At 43.0% G+C, this 19421-nt stretch overlaps 1 protein-coding gene across 2 annotated transcripts in view; it reads right to left on the bottom strand.

Annotated features, from left to right (window-relative positions):
• The window catches only part of LOC124131564, a 139033-nt gene that overhangs the window by 14815 nt on the left and 104797 nt on the right, over nt 1–19421 (bottom strand). For both annotated transcript variants that reach the window (XM_046494915.2, XM_048397868.1), the window contains 23 exons: nt 19007–19129; nt 17949–18120; nt 17114–17289; nt 16533–16724; nt 15558–15800; nt 14784–15037; nt 13854–14074; nt 12690–12910; nt 11667–11810; nt 10764–10928; nt 9955–10281; nt 9682–9790; nt 8727–8986; nt 8221–8376; nt 6465–7476; nt 6026–6176; nt 5787–5916; nt 4061–4397; nt 3148–3474; nt 2205–2275; nt 1762–2085; nt 901–1064; nt 149–323 (listed from right to left, as the gene is read on the bottom strand). In XM_046494915.2, coding sequence (XP_046350871.2) covers nt 149–323; nt 901–1064; nt 1762–2085; nt 2205–2275; nt 3148–3474; nt 4061–4397; nt 5787–5916; nt 6026–6176; nt 6465–7476; nt 8221–8376; nt 8727–8986; nt 9682–9790; nt 9955–10281; nt 10764–10928; nt 11667–11810; nt 12690–12910; nt 13854–14074; nt 14784–15037; nt 15558–15800; nt 16533–16724; nt 17114–17289; nt 17949–18120; nt 19007–19129 — 5454 coding nt within the window. The remainder of the gene's footprint in view (nt 1–148; nt 324–900; nt 1065–1761; nt 2086–2204; nt 2276–3147; nt 3475–4060; nt 4398–5786; nt 5917–6025; nt 6177–6464; nt 7477–8220; nt 8377–8726; nt 8987–9681; nt 9791–9954; nt 10282–10763; nt 10929–11666; nt 11811–12689; nt 12911–13853; nt 14075–14783; nt 15038–15557; nt 15801–16532; nt 16725–17113; nt 17290–17948; nt 18121–19006; nt 19130–19421) is intronic.

Genomic DNA, 19421 nt, shown 5'->3' with positions numbered 1-19421 from the left:
TGTTAATGATGGTATTGTGCTATAATCAGACAAAGCAAAATTGTGATTGCCATGAAAGTTTCAGTGACCAAGTCAAATCCAAAGCCTAATTTCACAGACAGATGTTCTGAACCTGATTCAGTGACAATGGTCGAATACAAGCACTGACCCTGCAGCTTGACCGCCAGCGCCTGGCTGAGGCCGTCCATGATGCCACGTCTCTTGGCGTCCTGGTCCTGCAGAATGTTGTCTAGAGCTTCCTTCTCATCCTTCTCAAGGTCACGCTCCAGCTCCATCTTCTCACCATTCTGGCGCCGCAGCAGTTCCGCCTGATCCTGAGTCGTCTGCACAAACACATAGATAATGATTTAGACATTTGTTGGGATTTCTAATGGTGAAACTAATTTGCTAAACATGACCTAAAACCATACTTGATTGTTATTTCAGCATCAAATCCTACATACAAGTACAAACAAATTGAGTGAATACTTATTTGTGTGTTTTTTTCTGAAAGGAGAATATTCCAGTCGAGGTCCAGCATGAGACACTGAAAATGGGCATCACACATTCTACCCATGTGTAGAAACTCAGGTCATCCATTTGATGAGCAAACACTTTAACCACGAAGCTACCCAACAGAAACTGTAATCCTATTAAGCATCTGAGAAAGACAATAGAAAGCAGTCACTCAACTTAGAACTGTTCCTTCATGGGTGAGTGAGTATGATTTTACACCACTTTTAGCCATATTCCAGGCATGCCATGTCAGGGACACCAGAAATAGCCTTCACACATAGTACCCATGAGGAGAATCCAACCTAGACCTTCGGTGCTCCAAGTGAATTCTTTAACTATTTGACTACCCAAACACCCCCAAGCACTCAAGGCTTTGCATGCTTCACTCCAGATTGTGCTAGGTACCTGTGCTCCTCCTGTTCTGTTGATGTTGAACTTTGAAGTGGAGTCCCCTGCCTCGCCTCGCTGCATCCTCTCCCACATCTCCCGTGACATCGGGATGTTGCCCGAGTTGAGCTTGTCCAGAAGCAGCTGCAGAGCCGACATCAGCTCAGACTCACGTGTGTGGCCTGGAATCAAACAGTCAGTGAATGAGAGATGGGTTCCACTCCAGTTGGTCAGTGCATGTCAGCTTATTGGGGGAGAAAACAGACTGGGTAGGGTGCTGACAACCCAAGGATCATAATCAAGGTGAATCAAGGTTAATCAAACTTGAACCAACAACCAATACAATCCTGGAATCTACTGACAAATCTACAGGAAGATCTGCACCTTAATCAACTGTGGCTAGTTTCATGTTACAGGTAGAGGCATGCTAGTGCTTAGAGCAATATCATTGCTTAGAATGAGTGAGTTTCACAACACTTAGAACAGTATTCCAGTAATATCACAGCAGTTCAGCTTATTTGGAGGTAAGCCCGAAGTAATGTAGGTTTTAGGCGTTTACCACTTTGGTGAAACCCACAAGCATGGGTATAGTGCTGACAAAATTAGAACCATAATCAGGGTGAACCAGGATTTGAACCCATGATCATAAAGTTCTGGCATGCCCAAGGGATGCAACGCTGCACAGCGAAATACGGCACATCAGATGACTGGGCTGGTTAAAGGAACTGAAGACTTCTGCATGGTGAGTGAACAGAAAGACCACTGTCTTCATACATTTACAAACAATAGACGATGTCTGTGATTGAACTGTTGATGCTTGTCACTTTCATTACAATTGAACTATTATTAATTGTTCTACATATGTATTCAACTTCTTACCAAATTTATATTTGTTGTGGCTTCCCATGTTGATGTTAGCGTTGACCACAGTGGGGCCATCACTGGCACCCTGCTGTAGTCCTTCTCTCTCCATTCTGCCTCCACGATTCTGTTGGCGACGTTCGAGATCGGACAGTTTGTCTGGGTCAAGGTTGTTTAGGAGTTTCTTCAGTTCATCATTTTGGGCAGAGATTCGGCTGTAGAATCCTCTCAGGTCCTCTTGTTGCCGTGCCAACTGTGATGCCATATGAAGGTTCTGGTCCTCAAGCTTGTCGTACAGAACCCGGACATTAAAGTCCTCCAGTTCATGGTCTTTGCGGAAATCTAGACAAGAAGATTAGGTATTGAACAGGTTGCAACTTATCCCATGTTACACTTTTGTGCATGGTCATAAACATACATGACAAATGTTTGACGGCATTCCAATTCCAGTATGACCTTACCCACTGAAGATCCTGAAGAAATTTCAGCTCCATCTCCACTTGGTCGGGGTCCAAGATGACCACCACCACACCTGGAACAGTTTTCAGAATACAATCCAAATGCCAACACAGGAAATGCATGTAAAATACAAACAGAACAAAAGTTTCAAAAGATTTTCACAGTTTGTACTTTGACATTTTTATATGATTGAAGTATTGCTGAATATATAAAAAATGTGATATCCTAACCAGATCTTCTCATAAAATGTCCTTTATCCAGAAAACACATTGTTATATTTTGTATATGATAATACAAAGAGATACATTGTAAGCATAATAAACTGACACAAGATATTTGATGAATTTCCTCAACTACAGTGAGCTCTTATTAAGTTTAAGTCATGTGAATCTAGAAAATTGGATTGATGATATTGCCAATCAGGACCTATATTTATTCGGGTGAGTGAGTGATTTTGGTTTAAATCCACTTTGAACAATATTTCAGCTATATCACAGAATGTCAGTTTTATGTGGAAGGAGAGTTGAAAACTTTTGGAACCTTTGCTGGCATTTATATTGGGTTAGCAACAAAAAACAAGTTAACGGTGGTTTACCACCTTGGTGAAGCATGACCTTGGAGATGACAAACCAAGAAACAACAGGGTGAATCTGGGCTTCAAACCCATGATCATAGGTTCCTGGCATGCCAAAGGGACACAACTCTACACAGCTTATTGTGATGCCCCTGACTTAAGATGAGTGAGTGAGTATGGTTTTACGCCGCTTTTAGCAATATTCCAGCAATATCATGGCGGGGGACACCAGAAATGGGCCTCACACATTGTACCCATGTCGGGAATCCAACCCGGGGCTTCAGCGTGACGAGGGAATGCTTTAACCACTAGGCTACCCAACCGCCCCTCTGACTTAAGTTAATGAGGTTTCAGTGTAGACTTTTTCTTACTTCTCTGGCCAGTGATCCACATCATACCGCATATAAGATGGCACGGGAGGTGGTGCTCCCAGGCTGCGATATTTGGGCTTCCAGTGTTTCATGGGATAGATAATCGAGTCCCTCGGTTTCCACACCAGCACAGCCACAATCAGGAGCACCACACATGCTCCGAAAAAAGCGATGAGACCAATGATGAGTCCCCAGTCGGGTGCCTCGTTGGCAACGCTCTGCTTGTACACCCCCATAGCTGCGATGTTGGCTGGCGTTGACGGCAGGATGCGAGACACGCCATTGGGACAGGTGGTGCCAGCAGCCTTCACTGTGATGATAATCTCACTGTAATCAGAAGCAGTTGAGTGATAAAACAATGCCTGGGATGCCTGGGATGAGTCCAACTATACTACTTGCGTACCCCACCCGACAGGGAGTTGCGAACAAATTGTCCAAACAGGAATTCTTTACCACAGCCCTGGAAAAACTATTTACATACACGTATAAAACAATCTGACCATGCATACACTGAAGCTGAAGTTTTATCTTTACTCAGACACACAAAAGTCAGAAGGAATGTGTGCACTGTCAGAAAGAAATGCGAACATTAGTGACTTGTGGTGTAACCATGGAGTTTTATTGCTATTGTCATTAAACAGTATATCACGTGACTAACCATGAGTCTGGCTAGTCCTATGGGTACCCCTGTCCTATTCAGGACCCAGCCGACCCAAATACACGAGTTACCCATTCCAGCTCTAGTTAAAACCTTGAATATACAAGACATTTGGCAAGGAACAGCTAAACCAGTTTTTATGTTTAAAAAGATGTCCTGAAAGTACTGAATTTTGAAAATTTAGTGTCTCTGACAAAAATGCCAGGCACTCATGAATATCAAATGTGGGTCTCTTGATTCAGTCATGGCGCTGACCTGTCTGGTTCCTGTGAATCACTGAACACAAATATCCCAGCCTCAGTGAAGACATGGGCGAAAGTAGTGACCGTGACATTAGTGTTGGTGACCAGACTGGCCATCTGCGTGAAGGCGCCGTAGTCAAAGGTGGGGTTGGTGTTGTAGAGATGGTCCTTCTGGTACACCGGGTAGTGGCTCTTGGTGCGGTCAGTGTCATTCAGCCAGATCTTAAACATCACCATGTCATCCAGTTCCAGACAGATTGCTGGGTTAGAGATCTGATTGGTTGGGACAGTGGTTGCTAGGAGACGTCTTCTGCTGGAAGTAGTGCCAGCAAGCACCTCCTGTGGTGTTTCTGGAAGAGTATCATCATGATTATAAATATGTAGCAACCTGGTTAACATCCTCTGCAATTTATGTGTAATGTTGGGTATAGTATACTACTCAATGTTTCACAGGGATACTTACACACTTCACATATACAGTCAAGTCTTGTTAATCCGACACTCATTAATCCGACAATCGGCTTTATCCAACACTAATGATGGGAACCGATGAAATCAATGCTATTTAGACCCGTTAATCAGACAGTCTCACACTCCGACTCCAACACACCTAATTTGCAAGGAATTACAAAAAAACTCATTAATCAGTCTCGTTAATCCGACACAGTGATAAGCGTACTTCGTGGTTATTTGCCCGCGAGTACACAGCCAATGTTTTGATGCGAGACGTGTTGGCTGGTAGCTGCATATTAGAAAGCTTCAGAGATAAACTTTTCTTAACAATAAACAATTAATGCTTTAAATAAAGAAAACACGATTAATCACATGCTTAGATTACAATCAATCTCATTAAAATCAGATAAAAGTTCTCACTATCGCTGAGGATATCCCATTACAGGTCACGTCAGACGAACCTTTCGCGAACTATGACCTACGAACCTTGGTACTACTTAATTTCGTTTACCCCGACATACTAATTTGTCCGACATAATCATATGCAACCAGCCATGTTGGATTAACAGGACTTGACTGTACATCAGTTTGGTGTATCAGTGTGAACATCCTTATCCTTTACTGGGCAAGGATATATTGGTATGCAACTTGGTGTAGATACTAGGGCTGGGAGTCCAAATTTACAACCCGGGTACTCCCCCTTTACCCGACCCTACCCAGGTACCCACTGTAGGTCTCAAGAGTGGGGTACATAATGTCCGATTGGGGATTTTTTCCCCGGAGCTTTGGCGAATGCTTTTTACATACACACATAAATGATCAGATCCTGCATACACTGAAGTTGACTGAAGATAAATATCTTTACTCAAACGTATAAAAGTCAGAAACAATGCACGCATAGTCAGAAAGAAATGCAACTAAAGAGACTTTTATTGTTTTTGTATTTAAACAATATATCATTTGACTAACAATGGGTCCAGGTAGTCGTGTGGTAACCTGGGTCCAATTCAGGACCAATTTGACCCGAGTACCCGAGTTACCTGTCCTAGCCCTAGTGGATATATTGGGTAATTATGAAGAGTGTTGTTATGCTATTGAGGTTTTGAAAATTTTCCTGTGTAAATAATTGTATGCATGCAACTCAAAATTAATTGGGGAATGATGATTTATTCTGAGTTGTACCACTATTGCAGTAGTATTGCAATAATGCTGTTACTTTCATAACATACAAATGTAAACAAACTAGAGTGTCACATATATCTGGATGTAATGGTCTGTGAACTCACTGAACAGATCTGCAGCCTCGGACGAGTCACGGAACAAGGATGCTGTCACTCGGTCGGCGAAGATGGTAGCAACAATTATTGTCTTTGGACCAACACTTGTCTCCAGGGGCCCGTATGTGTCCCGAAGAGGCTGCAAATAATTCAAATTTGGGAATTTTAAATGACATTAGCTGCAAACTTGGGGCCGAATATTGGCCTCTGAGCAGGTCTAGATAAACCCTGTCTTTAAATAGACTTACCGTGATGGTGACGTTTCCAGACAAGGGGTCAACGATGGAGACTTGAATGTAGCCTTCTGCCGTGAGTTCCCCAGTTACAGTTGGTGATGTATCCTGCCGACACTGCTGGTTACAGATCTCATCCGAGTCTGTGTACACGTTACACTGACATCTGCAACATCACACAAAATTATGTGGATTTTTATAATTTCTTTGCATATTTTCCAACAGTATAGGATAATTATCTTTGAAATATTATGCATGCCATTCCATTTTCATATCTGAGTCAAGTACTTTATTATTGTATTATATTTCACCATATACTTGTAAGTGAGATATCTATCAGTGAAATAAGTTTAATATCTCTCCTGAGTAATGATAAACTGACAGTCCCTTTACAATGAAGTGATAGTTTCAAACAGTGGTTGATGGAATGTCCTATATATCCAGTACTACTAACCTTCCAAGGTCTACATGGAACACTCCATTACTGTCGGGACAGGAAGTGCTGCAGTCATATGACTCTGGAGTCACACACTGTCTGGTATTGGCTTGACGGGTTTCGTACTGGGAGCACCGGCCATCAACAATCTGCTGACAGTCCTCATTACCATTGCTCAGAGAGTTCTGTCTGTCAACTTCATTGTAGTAGATGAAGCCTGAGAGACACACACAGGACCCATCCGACTCCTGGAAGGATCTGTACAGGCCGTTACAAGTACATTCTGCACTACCCACAGCAGCCGTGGAGGAACTCCCACAGGGTCGACACGCCTTCTGACCCAGGAGATTGTTGTAGGTGTTCATGGGGCAAGGAACACAGTCACCATACTCGTCAGCTCTAGACAGCTTGCCGTACATTCCCGTCGGACATGGGGTAGGTTGAGCAGATCCTGGTGGGCAGTAGGATCCTATTGGGCAGGGGTTGGTTGTGCCATGGCCTGTTCCTATTGGGCAGTAGTAGCCACCTGGACACAGGTCACACTGACGTCTGTCTGTATAGTTGCCGTAGTAGCCTGCAGGACAGATGCGACAAGATCGGGAATAGTCGTATCTGATTCCTGTGTGAATCTCTGCCATGTGACCAAGAGGACACGTTAAGGTCATGTTGCTTCCTTCGGGGCAGTAGTACGGGTACTCGCACAGGATGGGGGTGTCGGTTCCGGCGGGGCAGTAGAAGCCGGGCCAACACAGGGGAGGCAGTCCAGTTGTTCCATTACAATAGTGACCAGGTCGGCAGTCAATCTCAATAGAAGCTCCCTCTGGACATTCGTATGTCTCCCTGCAGGGGATGCCCATCGTGTTGGACGTGTCATTGGGGCAATAGTAGCCTGCTCGGCACTGGTCGCAGTTCTCTGGAGCGTCGACACCTGGCAGAGCTTTCATGCGGCCAGCTGGACACAGGCGAGGCTCGTCTCCCTCCAGACAGAAGAAACCAGGGGGACAAAGGTAGTCGGAATAATTAGCCATGCCTGCAAAGCAAATACAACGGTTGAAAGCGGGAAATATAGGCTCTGGTAGTGTTCAATCTGCCAAAGTTTGGACCAGGCAATGCTGAATTAGGTAAGTGAAACATCTTACTAAATTATTAAAATAAGATCTTAGTGCTCTCTACCACTACACACAGATCTGAGCTAGGACATCCAATAACAGGTTCCATCCGAATGAGATTTCATCCGACCAATCAGAGCGTCGCATATGAGATGTAAAGGTTAATATGGGGGATTCCAGACAAGCTGTTCGATAAAACATTTGAAAAAGAAGAGACCTTCCATTGCACATGGGAAGTACTAACATATCAGACATCTATTTGATATTCAAGAATTTTCTTTTGTTCACTTTTCAAATTTGAATCGAGGACTGTCAAAATATTTTTTAAAGCGAAGTCTGAAATGGAAGTTGTGACTAATGTCAACTTCCTGTTCCACTAAGATTTGATTTTAATGAGATCATACCAGTTATGTTCTGTAAACATTATATGTAAATAGATACACATTTATATAAAACAGGAATATCATTGCCATAATTTGAGAAATGGTATTGAAAGTCTAGTTTCACAACAATAGTGACAATACTCCCCCTGTGGCACCTGTGATAGGCTTGACATTGTGTGCACATTTAAGGAATTGATGCTGTCAAAGACAAAGTGAGAAAGGGATTTGAATCTGGGGTTGCCTGTCCTATCAACGAAGATAACAACAGTCTCCGCCATCTACCTGTATGGTTGCACCAGAATCCTGCTGGACATGGGAAACACTCCGTAATGACCTTTGCCCCAGTGATGTTGCGGAACGTGAGGCGAGGACAAGGTGTTGTTCCGTTACCCAGGGTGCAGTAGAAGCCGATGGGGCAGGGATCTGGGTCAGCAGAACCTAAATTGGGAAAAACATGTTTCATGTTAATTTCAGGTAAGTTTTATTGAAAAATGTACTTGAAAGTTTTACTAATTTAACCAAAGCTATTTCTTAACAGCTTTTAAGAGTAATTTTGATGACTGTTTGGAAAGATTGATGCAGACACATTCCATTAATTAATTATTCAAATTTGACAGATAACAATGACCATATTAATTAGAACTGGTAAACTTACAGATTTGCTTAGATAAATTTCAGAGAAAGCCTTAACTGATTGAATCAGTTAGCTATTATGACAAGCATTGGGAACTGGGGGACTATTCTGTTGTGGAATCCCAATGCTGAGAATATATTCTATGAGGTCTTACCTTCGGGACACAGGAAGCCAGCAGGACATGGTGCACAGTCATTCTCTTGGGCAGCGCCAACGGTGTCTCTGTAGGTGTCTGCTGGGCAGGGTGTTGGGTACAGCGTCCCCTCAAGGCAGTAAAACCCCCGTGGACAGAAGCCAGCACAAGGATCATCGGACACACAGGCATCATAGTCTAGGGTTTCGTTGGGCATGGTCTTAGGGGAGCCAGACTTGCAGTAGTACCCTGCTGTACAGTTGCCATAGAGCTGGCCATTCCTGGAACCAAAATGTATGTTTCAGAACATGAACATTTTACTGTCATATGTAACACAATGGGCAAGGATACTGTCGATAATGGATTCAGCTGTAAATATAGCTGACAATCCTGACAGTATTGTTACCAGGCATGTGCTGGCAGCAGGCAGGTATTGATATCCTGACAGGAGTGTTACCAGGCAGGTATTGATATCCTGACAGGAGTGGTACCAGGCATGTGCTGGCAGCAGGCAGGTATTGATATCCTGACAGGAGTGTTGCCAGGTATGTGCTGGCAGCAGGCAGGTATTTTGGAAACTGCTTCTGTTCCCATTTTTCTTCCTTGAATGAAATACTCCACACAGATTGTCCTTCCACACATTCATGATAATGCAAATTGCATCATCAGCATTTAATCGCCCAAATCATTCAATAGTTTGATATAACTATCACAGACCTCCTCATCACATATTATTATATGATGGCAGTTTGAAAATAATCAAGACTGGACCAGACAATCCAGTGATTGACATCATGAGCATCGATCCACGCAATTGGGATATGCTGACATGCATCAACCAAGTCAGCGAGCCTGACCACCCGATCCCATTAGTCGCCTTTTACGACAAGCATAGTCGCCTTTAACGGCAAGCATGGGTTGCTGAAGACCTATTCTGCCCCGGATCTTCAGGGAAGTAGGGAAGGGAATACAGTACCTGCAATATTGTCCTGTTTCACACGCCAGACAGTCGCTCTGTGACCTTAGTTTCGTCATGTTGTCGTAGGTGAAGGTGCCGTTGCCACAAGGTATTGGGTATGCAGTGCCTAAACATGGGGAGAAAACATCAAACATTGTCTATATTACCTTCACCAAGAAACATGTCATGTGTATCAGTTATCTTAATATCCCATAAGGACTATGGGTATATGGAAATTTATCAAACGTTACAGAAGAATGAATTCAAGTATTTCACACAATACTTCCCTACCTTCTGGACAGTAGTGGTACTCGGGACAGTCTTTGCGTTCCCCGGACACCGAGCTCTGACAGTAGGACCCAGCCGGACATGGGTCACAGAAGTCCTGGCCTTCATTCAGCTGGTACTGACCAGCCGGACAGGGCGTTGGGGCTGCAGATCCTGCGAGACAGAAGTAGCCCACGGGACACACGAAGCTGGTCGGGTTTGGCACAAGGGTAGTGTCGTTTGATGGGCAGTAGTAGCCTGTGGCACAGATGCCAGACACTTCCGTCTGGCCCTCGGACTCGCAGTAGAAGCCACCTGGGCAGGGTCGGCAGTCAGAGGCAGCACCGCCACCTAGAGCATGGGAGGTACACATAGCATACGTTCATGGCTGTAGCATGGAAACATTATTAATATTTATGTCATTTTGTGACTTCACTCCTAAATAATAAGAACAAAATAACAATCTTCCTGATATCATTTACTAACATTTACAAGTACCTAAAAACATTTACAACTGTTCACAAAAACTTTCAAGATTGATAAATATTTTAACAAACATCATATTTACAAGTTTGAACCTGCTTGTAATTATCATAAATATATTCTATTTGCTCGGCGTACAGAACACAAGAACACAGCCATCGTTGAAAAATCTTGTGAGTTTGATATCCTCTTTATCCATTGGTACTAATACACAAATTTTGAGAACCACCTAATAATGCCTTTTGGGCTCATAAATAACAGCCAAGTTGGTTTGTGGAATCACCACCAATTTTATCTTCATGTTGTGAAAGATATATCTGGTCACCAAGTATAAGAAAGCTGCGACTGACCTGTGGTGTTTCTGATGGTTCCTGCCGGACATCGGATCCTCATGGTCGTCCCCTGGGGGCAGTAGTGACCCGCTGGACACACCCCGTTGTTCTGGTAGGTCGGTGTAGGCGTCGGCACGCTGCTGTTGGCGCCACCTTCACAGTAGTACCCAGCTTCACACTCACCTGGAATAGGATCATGCAGGTGATTCAATGAAATAGTAATAACCATACTATCAATAAACATCCCAAACGTTTTAGAGCTGGGATGTTAAACAATAGAAATAATAACATTAGTTGCACTTTGATCCCTTTTAAAAACATGCATTGCCCAGACTTTCAGATATTTAATACAGTGGAACCCTGAAAACATATAGTGACTCTTACCCTCATGTCTTATGATACCAAATATATCAGCACTAGTTGAAAGTCTTAACTCTGAGTCTTGCGGAGGAATTTTTAACTGTTATTGACAAGTGTGGATATATTTGATATCAAAAGACACTTGGTTCAGATTCTATTTAACATCCAAAATCGTTCTTCCATCTTATTAAAACATTTTTTAACAGTAGTAACCAGTGTCTTAGGAGTAAAATGTTTAGCTAACCAGCTTCAGTGGCAGAAAGATTAGTTGTACCCATTTACTGTGACGTCATGGTAACTGATGATGTCACTGTGATGCAATTTCATTTTAGTGATATATCCTTGGAAGCAAGTTTTGGATGATAACATGGAATAACATTACGGTCCAAGTGGAATTCTTATCAGCACAAGAGTTGAATATTGGAACTTGACTTGTCCAGATCTCCTGACAGCTCAGTACATTATTGACATGCCCTGAGAGTAAATGAAAGAGAAGGTTTCACTGTAGAAACCCCGTACAAGGGCAGGAAGTAGTGGCTTCCAAAGACTGAGGTGGTGTACCTGAAGGGTCTATATTGCCGTTGCCAGCACAGTAGTGCCCAGGGGGACAGTCGATACAGTGAGACTCGGCGAACATCTCCGTCTTGTTGTTGTAAGTCCCTGGGGGACACGGCTGAGCCAAGGACCCAAAAGGACAGTAGTAGCCTGTAAACAAGAGACAGTGACATGTACATGTTAACAGTCTTCATCATACGTGTCCTCGAGACACATGGGACCCTTCATTACGACCAATGACAACTTCTTCCATAATACATCAAGCACCCACCAAAATCCTTTATTTATCATGATCATTATGAAAACATATTATTTGTGTTTGTAATTTGTTATATGGAACAAAAAGATGAAATAAATGCACATAGTAAAACTAAAAGATAACTACGAACATATGAGGTTTGATATATTGAAAATCATTCCTCGCGACTAAAGCATAAAAGTGTTTGTTATTTTACACAACAGGAAAGGTAAGACAAGCATGGAGGACCGGGAACCTATTCTTATCTGAAGAAATGATGCTGAGAGATGAATCAACTGTTACCAAAATCTACAACTACCTGTGCAAGCACCCTTCTTGCAGGGTTCACTGATGGACATGTTGCCAAGAGTTACCATGAATCAGTTAATACCATGGTCTACAACTACTTGTGAGAACACTCACCCATCTTGCAGGGTTCACTGATGGACATGTTGCCAAGAGTTACCATGAATCAGTTAATACCATGGTCTACAACTACTTGTGAGAACACTCACCCATCTTGCAGGGTTCGCTGATGGACATGTTGCCAAGAGTTACCATGAATCAGTTAATACCACGGTCTACAACTACTTGTGAGAACACTCACCCATCTTGCAGGGTTCACTGATGGACATGTTGCCAAGAGTTACCATGAATCAGTTAATACCATGGTCTACAACTACTTGTGAGAACACTCACCCATCTTGCAGGGTTCACTGATGGACATGTTGCCAAGAGTTACCATGAATCAGTTAATACCATGGTCTACAACTACCTGTGAGAACACTCACCCATCTTGCAGGGTTCACTGATGGACATGTTGCTGCGTGGACACATCTGACCCGCTGGACACAGGGTGCAGTTGTGCTGACCCAGGCTGGGCTGGAAACTTCCGATAGAACAACCCACTTCAGTGACAGCTCCCTCCTCACAGTAGAAGCCAGCAGGACACAGGTAACCCTGGACGCCATCCGTCGGCTCAGGGATGGTGCTGCCGCCGATACAGATGAAGCTGAAACAGGTGAAAAAGTGAGTAGTAGTGTCTTATTCTGCTTCAGATAATATTCCAGCTATGTTGGCTGGGGGGAACCAGAAATGGGTTCAGACACTGTACCAATATGGGGATTTCAACCAAGATGTGACAAGTGAATGCCTTAACCCTTAGGCATCTCCACCGCAGGCATAAACTATGTGATTGAGTGAATGAGAGAGTGAGTGAATTATGGCCAGTAAAACCTCATGGAATGGAGTGAATGAGTGAGTTGCTTTTGAACAGTATTTCAATATTATCACAGCATTATGCAGCTTAGGAAGTCCCTCAAGGTGTAGCTAGGCCAATGCCACTTTGGCATAATCCAGAAGCACAGGCATAACACTGACAAAATAAGTACCATAGTGTAGGCTATTCTGTGATTCAAATCCACAATGACCCCAATAGTGCAACTGTTTCATAAAAAAATCATCACTTTGTGATAAAAGCATGGAACTTGGCACAGTTGTAGCTAATGACATTCCAGGTATTTTCAGATATGGGGCCACCCCTCAAAAAAAAAATATGGGCCCCGATATGGAGGAATGAAATTCAAGTATATCTCATATGAACATGACCCGCAACCTAAATATATTATGAAAAATAAACATTTTGGAATGTAGATACCCAACACTAACTCTATTTTAGTTGACTAACTGTATTGATTTAGGCAATCTAAAGTGTGAACAAATGAACGAAAATACATTTCTTTCTTCTTCAGCATATCTTTAAGACATTCAAGCCAATTAACGATACCATTATTGTATACTCATATGGTAAACAACAGAATATTTCAAAGAACCAAATTTGTAAAGAATACAACTCTGCATACTGAGTCCAGGCAATCCGACCATTTGGCTGCCACACGTTTAAAAGGTCCAACATCAAACATTACAAATAAACCTAGCACAACACATTCACCCACCCTGCATGGCATTTGGGGGCTTCAGAGCTGATGACGTAGGCCTTCTGGTTGCAGTATCTGCCTGGCCAGCACTTCTCACAGCCCTCGGGGCCGGTCACCTCCTTCTGGGTGGAGAACGTTCCCAGGGGGCAGGGCTGGGGGTAGCTGGTGCCGTTGGTACAGAAGTAGCCTACTGGGCATACATCATTGCCTGTGAAGTTGGCAACCTGGGTTTCATCAATCTGTAAAATCAAATGAGAATGGCTGAAAATGTATGTCTGTTGGAATACCCAGCATAAAGAACTCCCTCCCTATTTATAACTATCAACGCACTTACTGAGGAGTATTTTTGCACCTTTCTCCCCCAAACCAGTAAAATTGTTCAAAGGATCAATGCACTGCAATGCTTCATGCCATCATACAAGTACGATTGCATTAGAAACTAACAGTTTTAGTCCACTTGTCCTTATAATGATAACATAAAGCAAAACCCTTAAAAAGGACTTCTATTTGTCCTTATGACACCTTAACTATTGGACAGCTTGGCAAGGACTATAGGACTAGTGCCAATTTCTAACTCTGGCACGATATCATTATATATTGATGTTTATAGAGATTGAGTTGGATTTATAGCCACTTTGAAAAATATTCAAGTTATATCACAACATGTCAGCTAAATAGTGGGAGGAAAGCATGAAGTGATGCAGGTCTCAGACGTTTACCACTTTGGTGAAAGCAAAAGCATGGGTATGGTGCTGACAAACCTGGAAATATAATCTGGGTGAACGGGATTGAACAATCACAGCTTTCTGACATGCCCAAGGGATGCAACTCTGCACAGCGAATGGTGGAGCCATAACTGACTTGGCCATCCGTGCCCCCTATTGATGTTTAGACAAGTATACAGTGTATGGTGTATGGTATATTGTAAATTAAAGTTATGTTTTTTACCTTATCGTAGATGGGAGTTGGTGAAGAAGCTCCTCCAGTGCAGTAGTAGCCGGCGTAGCACTCCCCAGTGGGTGTGGACAGGCCGGTCCTTTCACAGTAGTAGCCGGAGGTGCAGTCTGTGCAGTTGCCTTCATGGCTGTAGTACTCATCCGGGCCGTATGTCCCCACTGGGCAGGGGTACGTCTGGGAGGCGTCGGTTCCCTCGGGGCAGTAGAAGCCGCGGGGACAAGGGGCAGGGAAAACTGCAGGGTGGCCTGGAGACAACATAGACACAATCAGGACCCCAAGTACAGGGGGAGCAAGGAAAACAGCCAGGAGACAACATAGACACAATCAGGACCCCAAGTACAGGGGGAGCAAGGAAAACAGCCAGGAGACAACCCATATACAATTAGAACCCCAGGAGCAGGATCAGCAGTTCCCCAATGTTGACTGAATACAAACATCAGATGTAACAAATGAGTGAGTAATGTAGGCTATGATGTACCGGTAAGTGAAAACAACAAGCACAGATGCTGAATTACCAAATATCACATCATCATGTTGAATCTGGTATTCAAACCCATAAATTGTGGATCCTCATAGATAAGGGACAAATTCTTGGCAATAAGCTATGGCAGCATGGACAATCCATTTCTCCGTAACAGTCAGATATCAGATTACAAAGTTGATTCCAGTCTCATTGATAAATATCATTGGTGAATATCTTTAGTTCTTGTCCCTTGGGAAGGTGAAATCTAGAGTAGACTATATCACAGCACTGGTACCACTCACCATCAATGTAGGTGACATTTCCGGTAGCCATGTTGCAGAAGAATCCCTCGGGACAGGGCAGACAGGTGCTTGCTCCATAGCTGGGTTGGTAGGCCCCCCCAGGGCACATGGTGGGGATGGATGACCCCACCTCACAGTAGTGACCCTTCCAACACACCAGGTCAGAGGGAGTGGGAGTGGTCTGGCTCTCGGGGCAGTAGAAACCAGGGTCACAGAAGTCTGTTGGTCGGATGTCACCAGGACCTAGGAGGAAAATGATCTGGTTGAAAAATGGCGGTTTTATGTATAGGATAAAGCATGGCTCCAAGGTTTTGGTTAAAAATGTAAATCCGCGAGCGAGGGAAAGCCAGAGGTCAAGGTTTTCCATTTTCAATGAAAACTGAGGAGGCGTGTTTGATCCAACTTATGAACCATCTAAATGTAAGAAATACCGGACATTGACATACCTTATAGTGAAACAATATAGTGTGTCGCAGTATAAAAGGAATTTGCTCAAAGCGTGAGTGAGAAAAACGACATGCAGCATGAGTCATGACAAGATACACTGAACAACTTCTCATCACCTGCCCCGGTAGCTCAGTGCGAAAACAGTGGGTTACAAACCTCAAGATTCTCAAGATTACTGATTTAATGTCTGACCCTTAGAAACAGATGATTTTGTAAAAAGTTCTCAGAGATCAATCATTCTGTTGTCTCAAGTTGAGGTCTGGAAATGAAGACAGTGCCTCACATACCAAACTGTGGTGCCATGAGTCTCTTAAATAGAAGTTAGCTAGGATGGTTCATTTTTCTGAAATAGAGTTCCTCAGGCATGGGACAAGTCTCTAACTCACAAATGCATCAATCAAATGAAGATATCAATGACATGGAAAGACCCCAAGCCCACAAAACAAGCCAGTAGTCTGACAAGCCAGTGGTCTGACAATGGAGGACAGATACTGACTCTCCTTGTGTCAGCAGAACAGTGGTTCTCACCTTGACAGAACATGCCTCCTGTGCAGTTGAGGCAATCATCAACCATGGATGTTCCGGTCTTGTTGGCGAATGTTCCAGCAGGGCAAGGTTCTGGGACAGAAGTTCCCACAATGCAGTAGCTGCCCTCCGGACACACATACTGGTTGGGGACTGCACTGGTACCATTACAGTAGTACCCAGCACTGCAGTTGCCTGTCGAGAAGAAAGGACGTCTATAACCAACTTAATAAAGTTGCATATAATATTCATAAGAAGCGACACAAAATATTCAAGTGTTTTGAAAACTGTAAGCACTTTCAGTCAAATTGCCAAACTTAATGACTGGCAGTAACATTTTCAAAGATGCATTTGCCATATTTACTTCTAACCCATCTGATTGGTATTTATAGTCTCAGACTGCACTTTACTAACCTGTCTGACTGGTATTTATAGTCTCAGACTGCACTTCACTAACCTGTCTGACTGGTACTTATAGTCGCAGAATGCACTCTACCTTCAGATATGAAAAACTAATTTTTAAATATACATATGTTATATTCAAAGTCACGTTTATTTCAAATGTCCTCTGATAAGACACTGACCTGTGGGCAGTGGAAGCCCTGGTGTTTCGCAGTACATGCCCGGGGTGCAGGCCTCGGGCTTGTGTGTTCCTTGTGGGCAGTAGTAGCCCATGGGGCAGATACCCCCACTGGTCAGCTCGAAGTCCGGACATACACAGTCCCACATGGGGGCACAGGTGTCGTTGGAGTACAGGTCACTAGGAACACAATCAAACTGATAACACAACAGAATTCAAACACCTTATCATATAATGCACTGATTTTTTATGAATTAGTGCTCTGCTCAAGTAAGTGCCATCCAGGTGTGAGGTTGCTGAGGACCATTTCTAACCAAAAACCCTAAGAGGGCTGTTGTTAATTAATCTTTAGATCCTTATAAAGAGAGGTAGGGATACTGGCATATTTCATATTACAGTTGACTCTTGTTAAGTGAGTTTAGTTTACTGCTGATTTGAACAGTATACCAGTTATATGGCATAGCATGTCAGACCTGCAGATCTAGATGTTTACCCCTTTGGTAAAAGCCACGAGGTATGCTGTGGACAAACGTAGAAACATAATCTGGGATTCAAACTCTTTATAAAGAATTGAGAAGCTTTACTTGCTTAGTGAAGTAGATTTCAATAAACACCAAGCCTTGAAAACCTTTGAGGAGGATGCATGAAATATCAATACTCTTAAATTACCAAAACTTAGATCCATTGGTACAGTACATAAGGACAAACTTTTATCACTCGGATCACAAACTAAGTTAGGCAAACGGTTAGATAAAATCAGTGATTGTTCAATCAGGACTGACAACCATTACGTAGCCTCTTAAAACAGGGATGAATGGTAACTGTGGTGATAGTTCTACCTGGTGGAGCCTCCTGCACTGGTGAGGTTACCAAGGTCATATGGGCGGATCTGGAAGGACTTCCCAGCACAGAAGAAGCCAGGGTCGCAGAGTCCAGACGGAATGATGTTACCCAGGCCTTCACAGTATTCTCCTGGCGGGCAGTCCAGGCAGTCACTCTCAGCCTTTGCACCTACAAGGTCAAGGTCATGCTTAAGTTCAAGGATAAGGTCAAGTCCAAGATAACATTCCTTTTCAAAATGAAAGAATACACAGTAATGATACTCACAAATTTCCTATAAGGGAATGAGTTTTTATTTTTGTATTTAACCAAGTTATGAGATTATCGATAGATTATCTGTCCCAAATGAGTGAGTGAGTATGGTTTTACGCCGCTTTTAGCAATATTCCAGCAATATCACGGCAGGGGACACCAGAAATGGGCTTCACATATTCTACCTATGTTGGGAATCGAATCCAGGTCAGGCATGACGTGCAAACGCTTTAACCACCAGGCTACCCGACCAGCCCTTTGTCCCAAATGAAACAATGATGCAAGTCCTGAGCATCTGGTGATGGACTTCAACCATTTATTCATGAGGTGTGTGAGTGAGGTGGGTTTTCACAACGCTTTTAGCAATATTACTGCAATATCACGGTGGATCAATCATGAGAGACACATGACCTGTAATTATGGGATTGGATATTTGATCTATTATATATTACATTTTAAGAAGTGAAAAAATAACCAAAACATGCATGAAATAGAGAAAACTACACAAACTTCACTGAAGTCCAATTTTTACCTAAAATGGATGACATCACATTATATACTTTCAACAAGACACAAGTATGACAAGTATCATTTTAGTTGATCAATCAGGCTTGATTCTCACAAAATATGCATGCGTGTCATTCACGGAATATACACCCTTATCACAAAATGTCAGCAGATTTGAAGTCTTTGGTAAAACACAAGAGCATCATATTATGATGGTACCCATCACAAGCACATTCTGGCCTGACTAAGGGAGGGAACTCTGCACTGCATGACCATGCCTTCAGTATATATCCCTTACCTGTTGCGTTGTAGTAGGTTCCTTTAGGACATGGATGCTCCACATCGAAGCTGGTTCCCTCGGTACAGTAGTGGCCCATGGGGCAGGTGATAGGGGTCACCGTCTCATTCAGGCAGTAGGATCCTGAAACACACACACACGATAGGCAGGGTTTGATCTCAGTCCAGAATACATATGTCCAAACTATCAAGAACTCATCTGAAAATGTTACACCTGACAACACATCGGTGACCAATAGCATAATACAGAAACAACCATTCAAGGAAATGTGTGTGTACAAGCAGCTTAGTGTTACTAAAACCTGAGACTTCTTACAATCTACATTCTTCCGGCCTTCAGTTGTGCAAACAACTTTGATTATTGTGATTATTTAGAATTCTTAACATTCTTATTTTAAACCCTTTGTTACTATTTT

The sequence above is a fragment of the Haliotis rufescens genome, unplaced genomic scaffold (assembly GCF_023055435.1).
Source record: "Haliotis rufescens isolate VD_foot unplaced genomic scaffold, xgHalRufe1.0.p SCAF_1, whole genome shotgun sequence".
NCBI classification, from domain to species: Eukaryota; Metazoa; Mollusca; class Gastropoda; order Lepetellida; family Haliotidae; genus Haliotis; species Haliotis rufescens.
The sequence above is the reverse complement of the archived record's forward strand: the minus strand, read 5'-3'. Positions and strand labels throughout refer to the sequence as shown.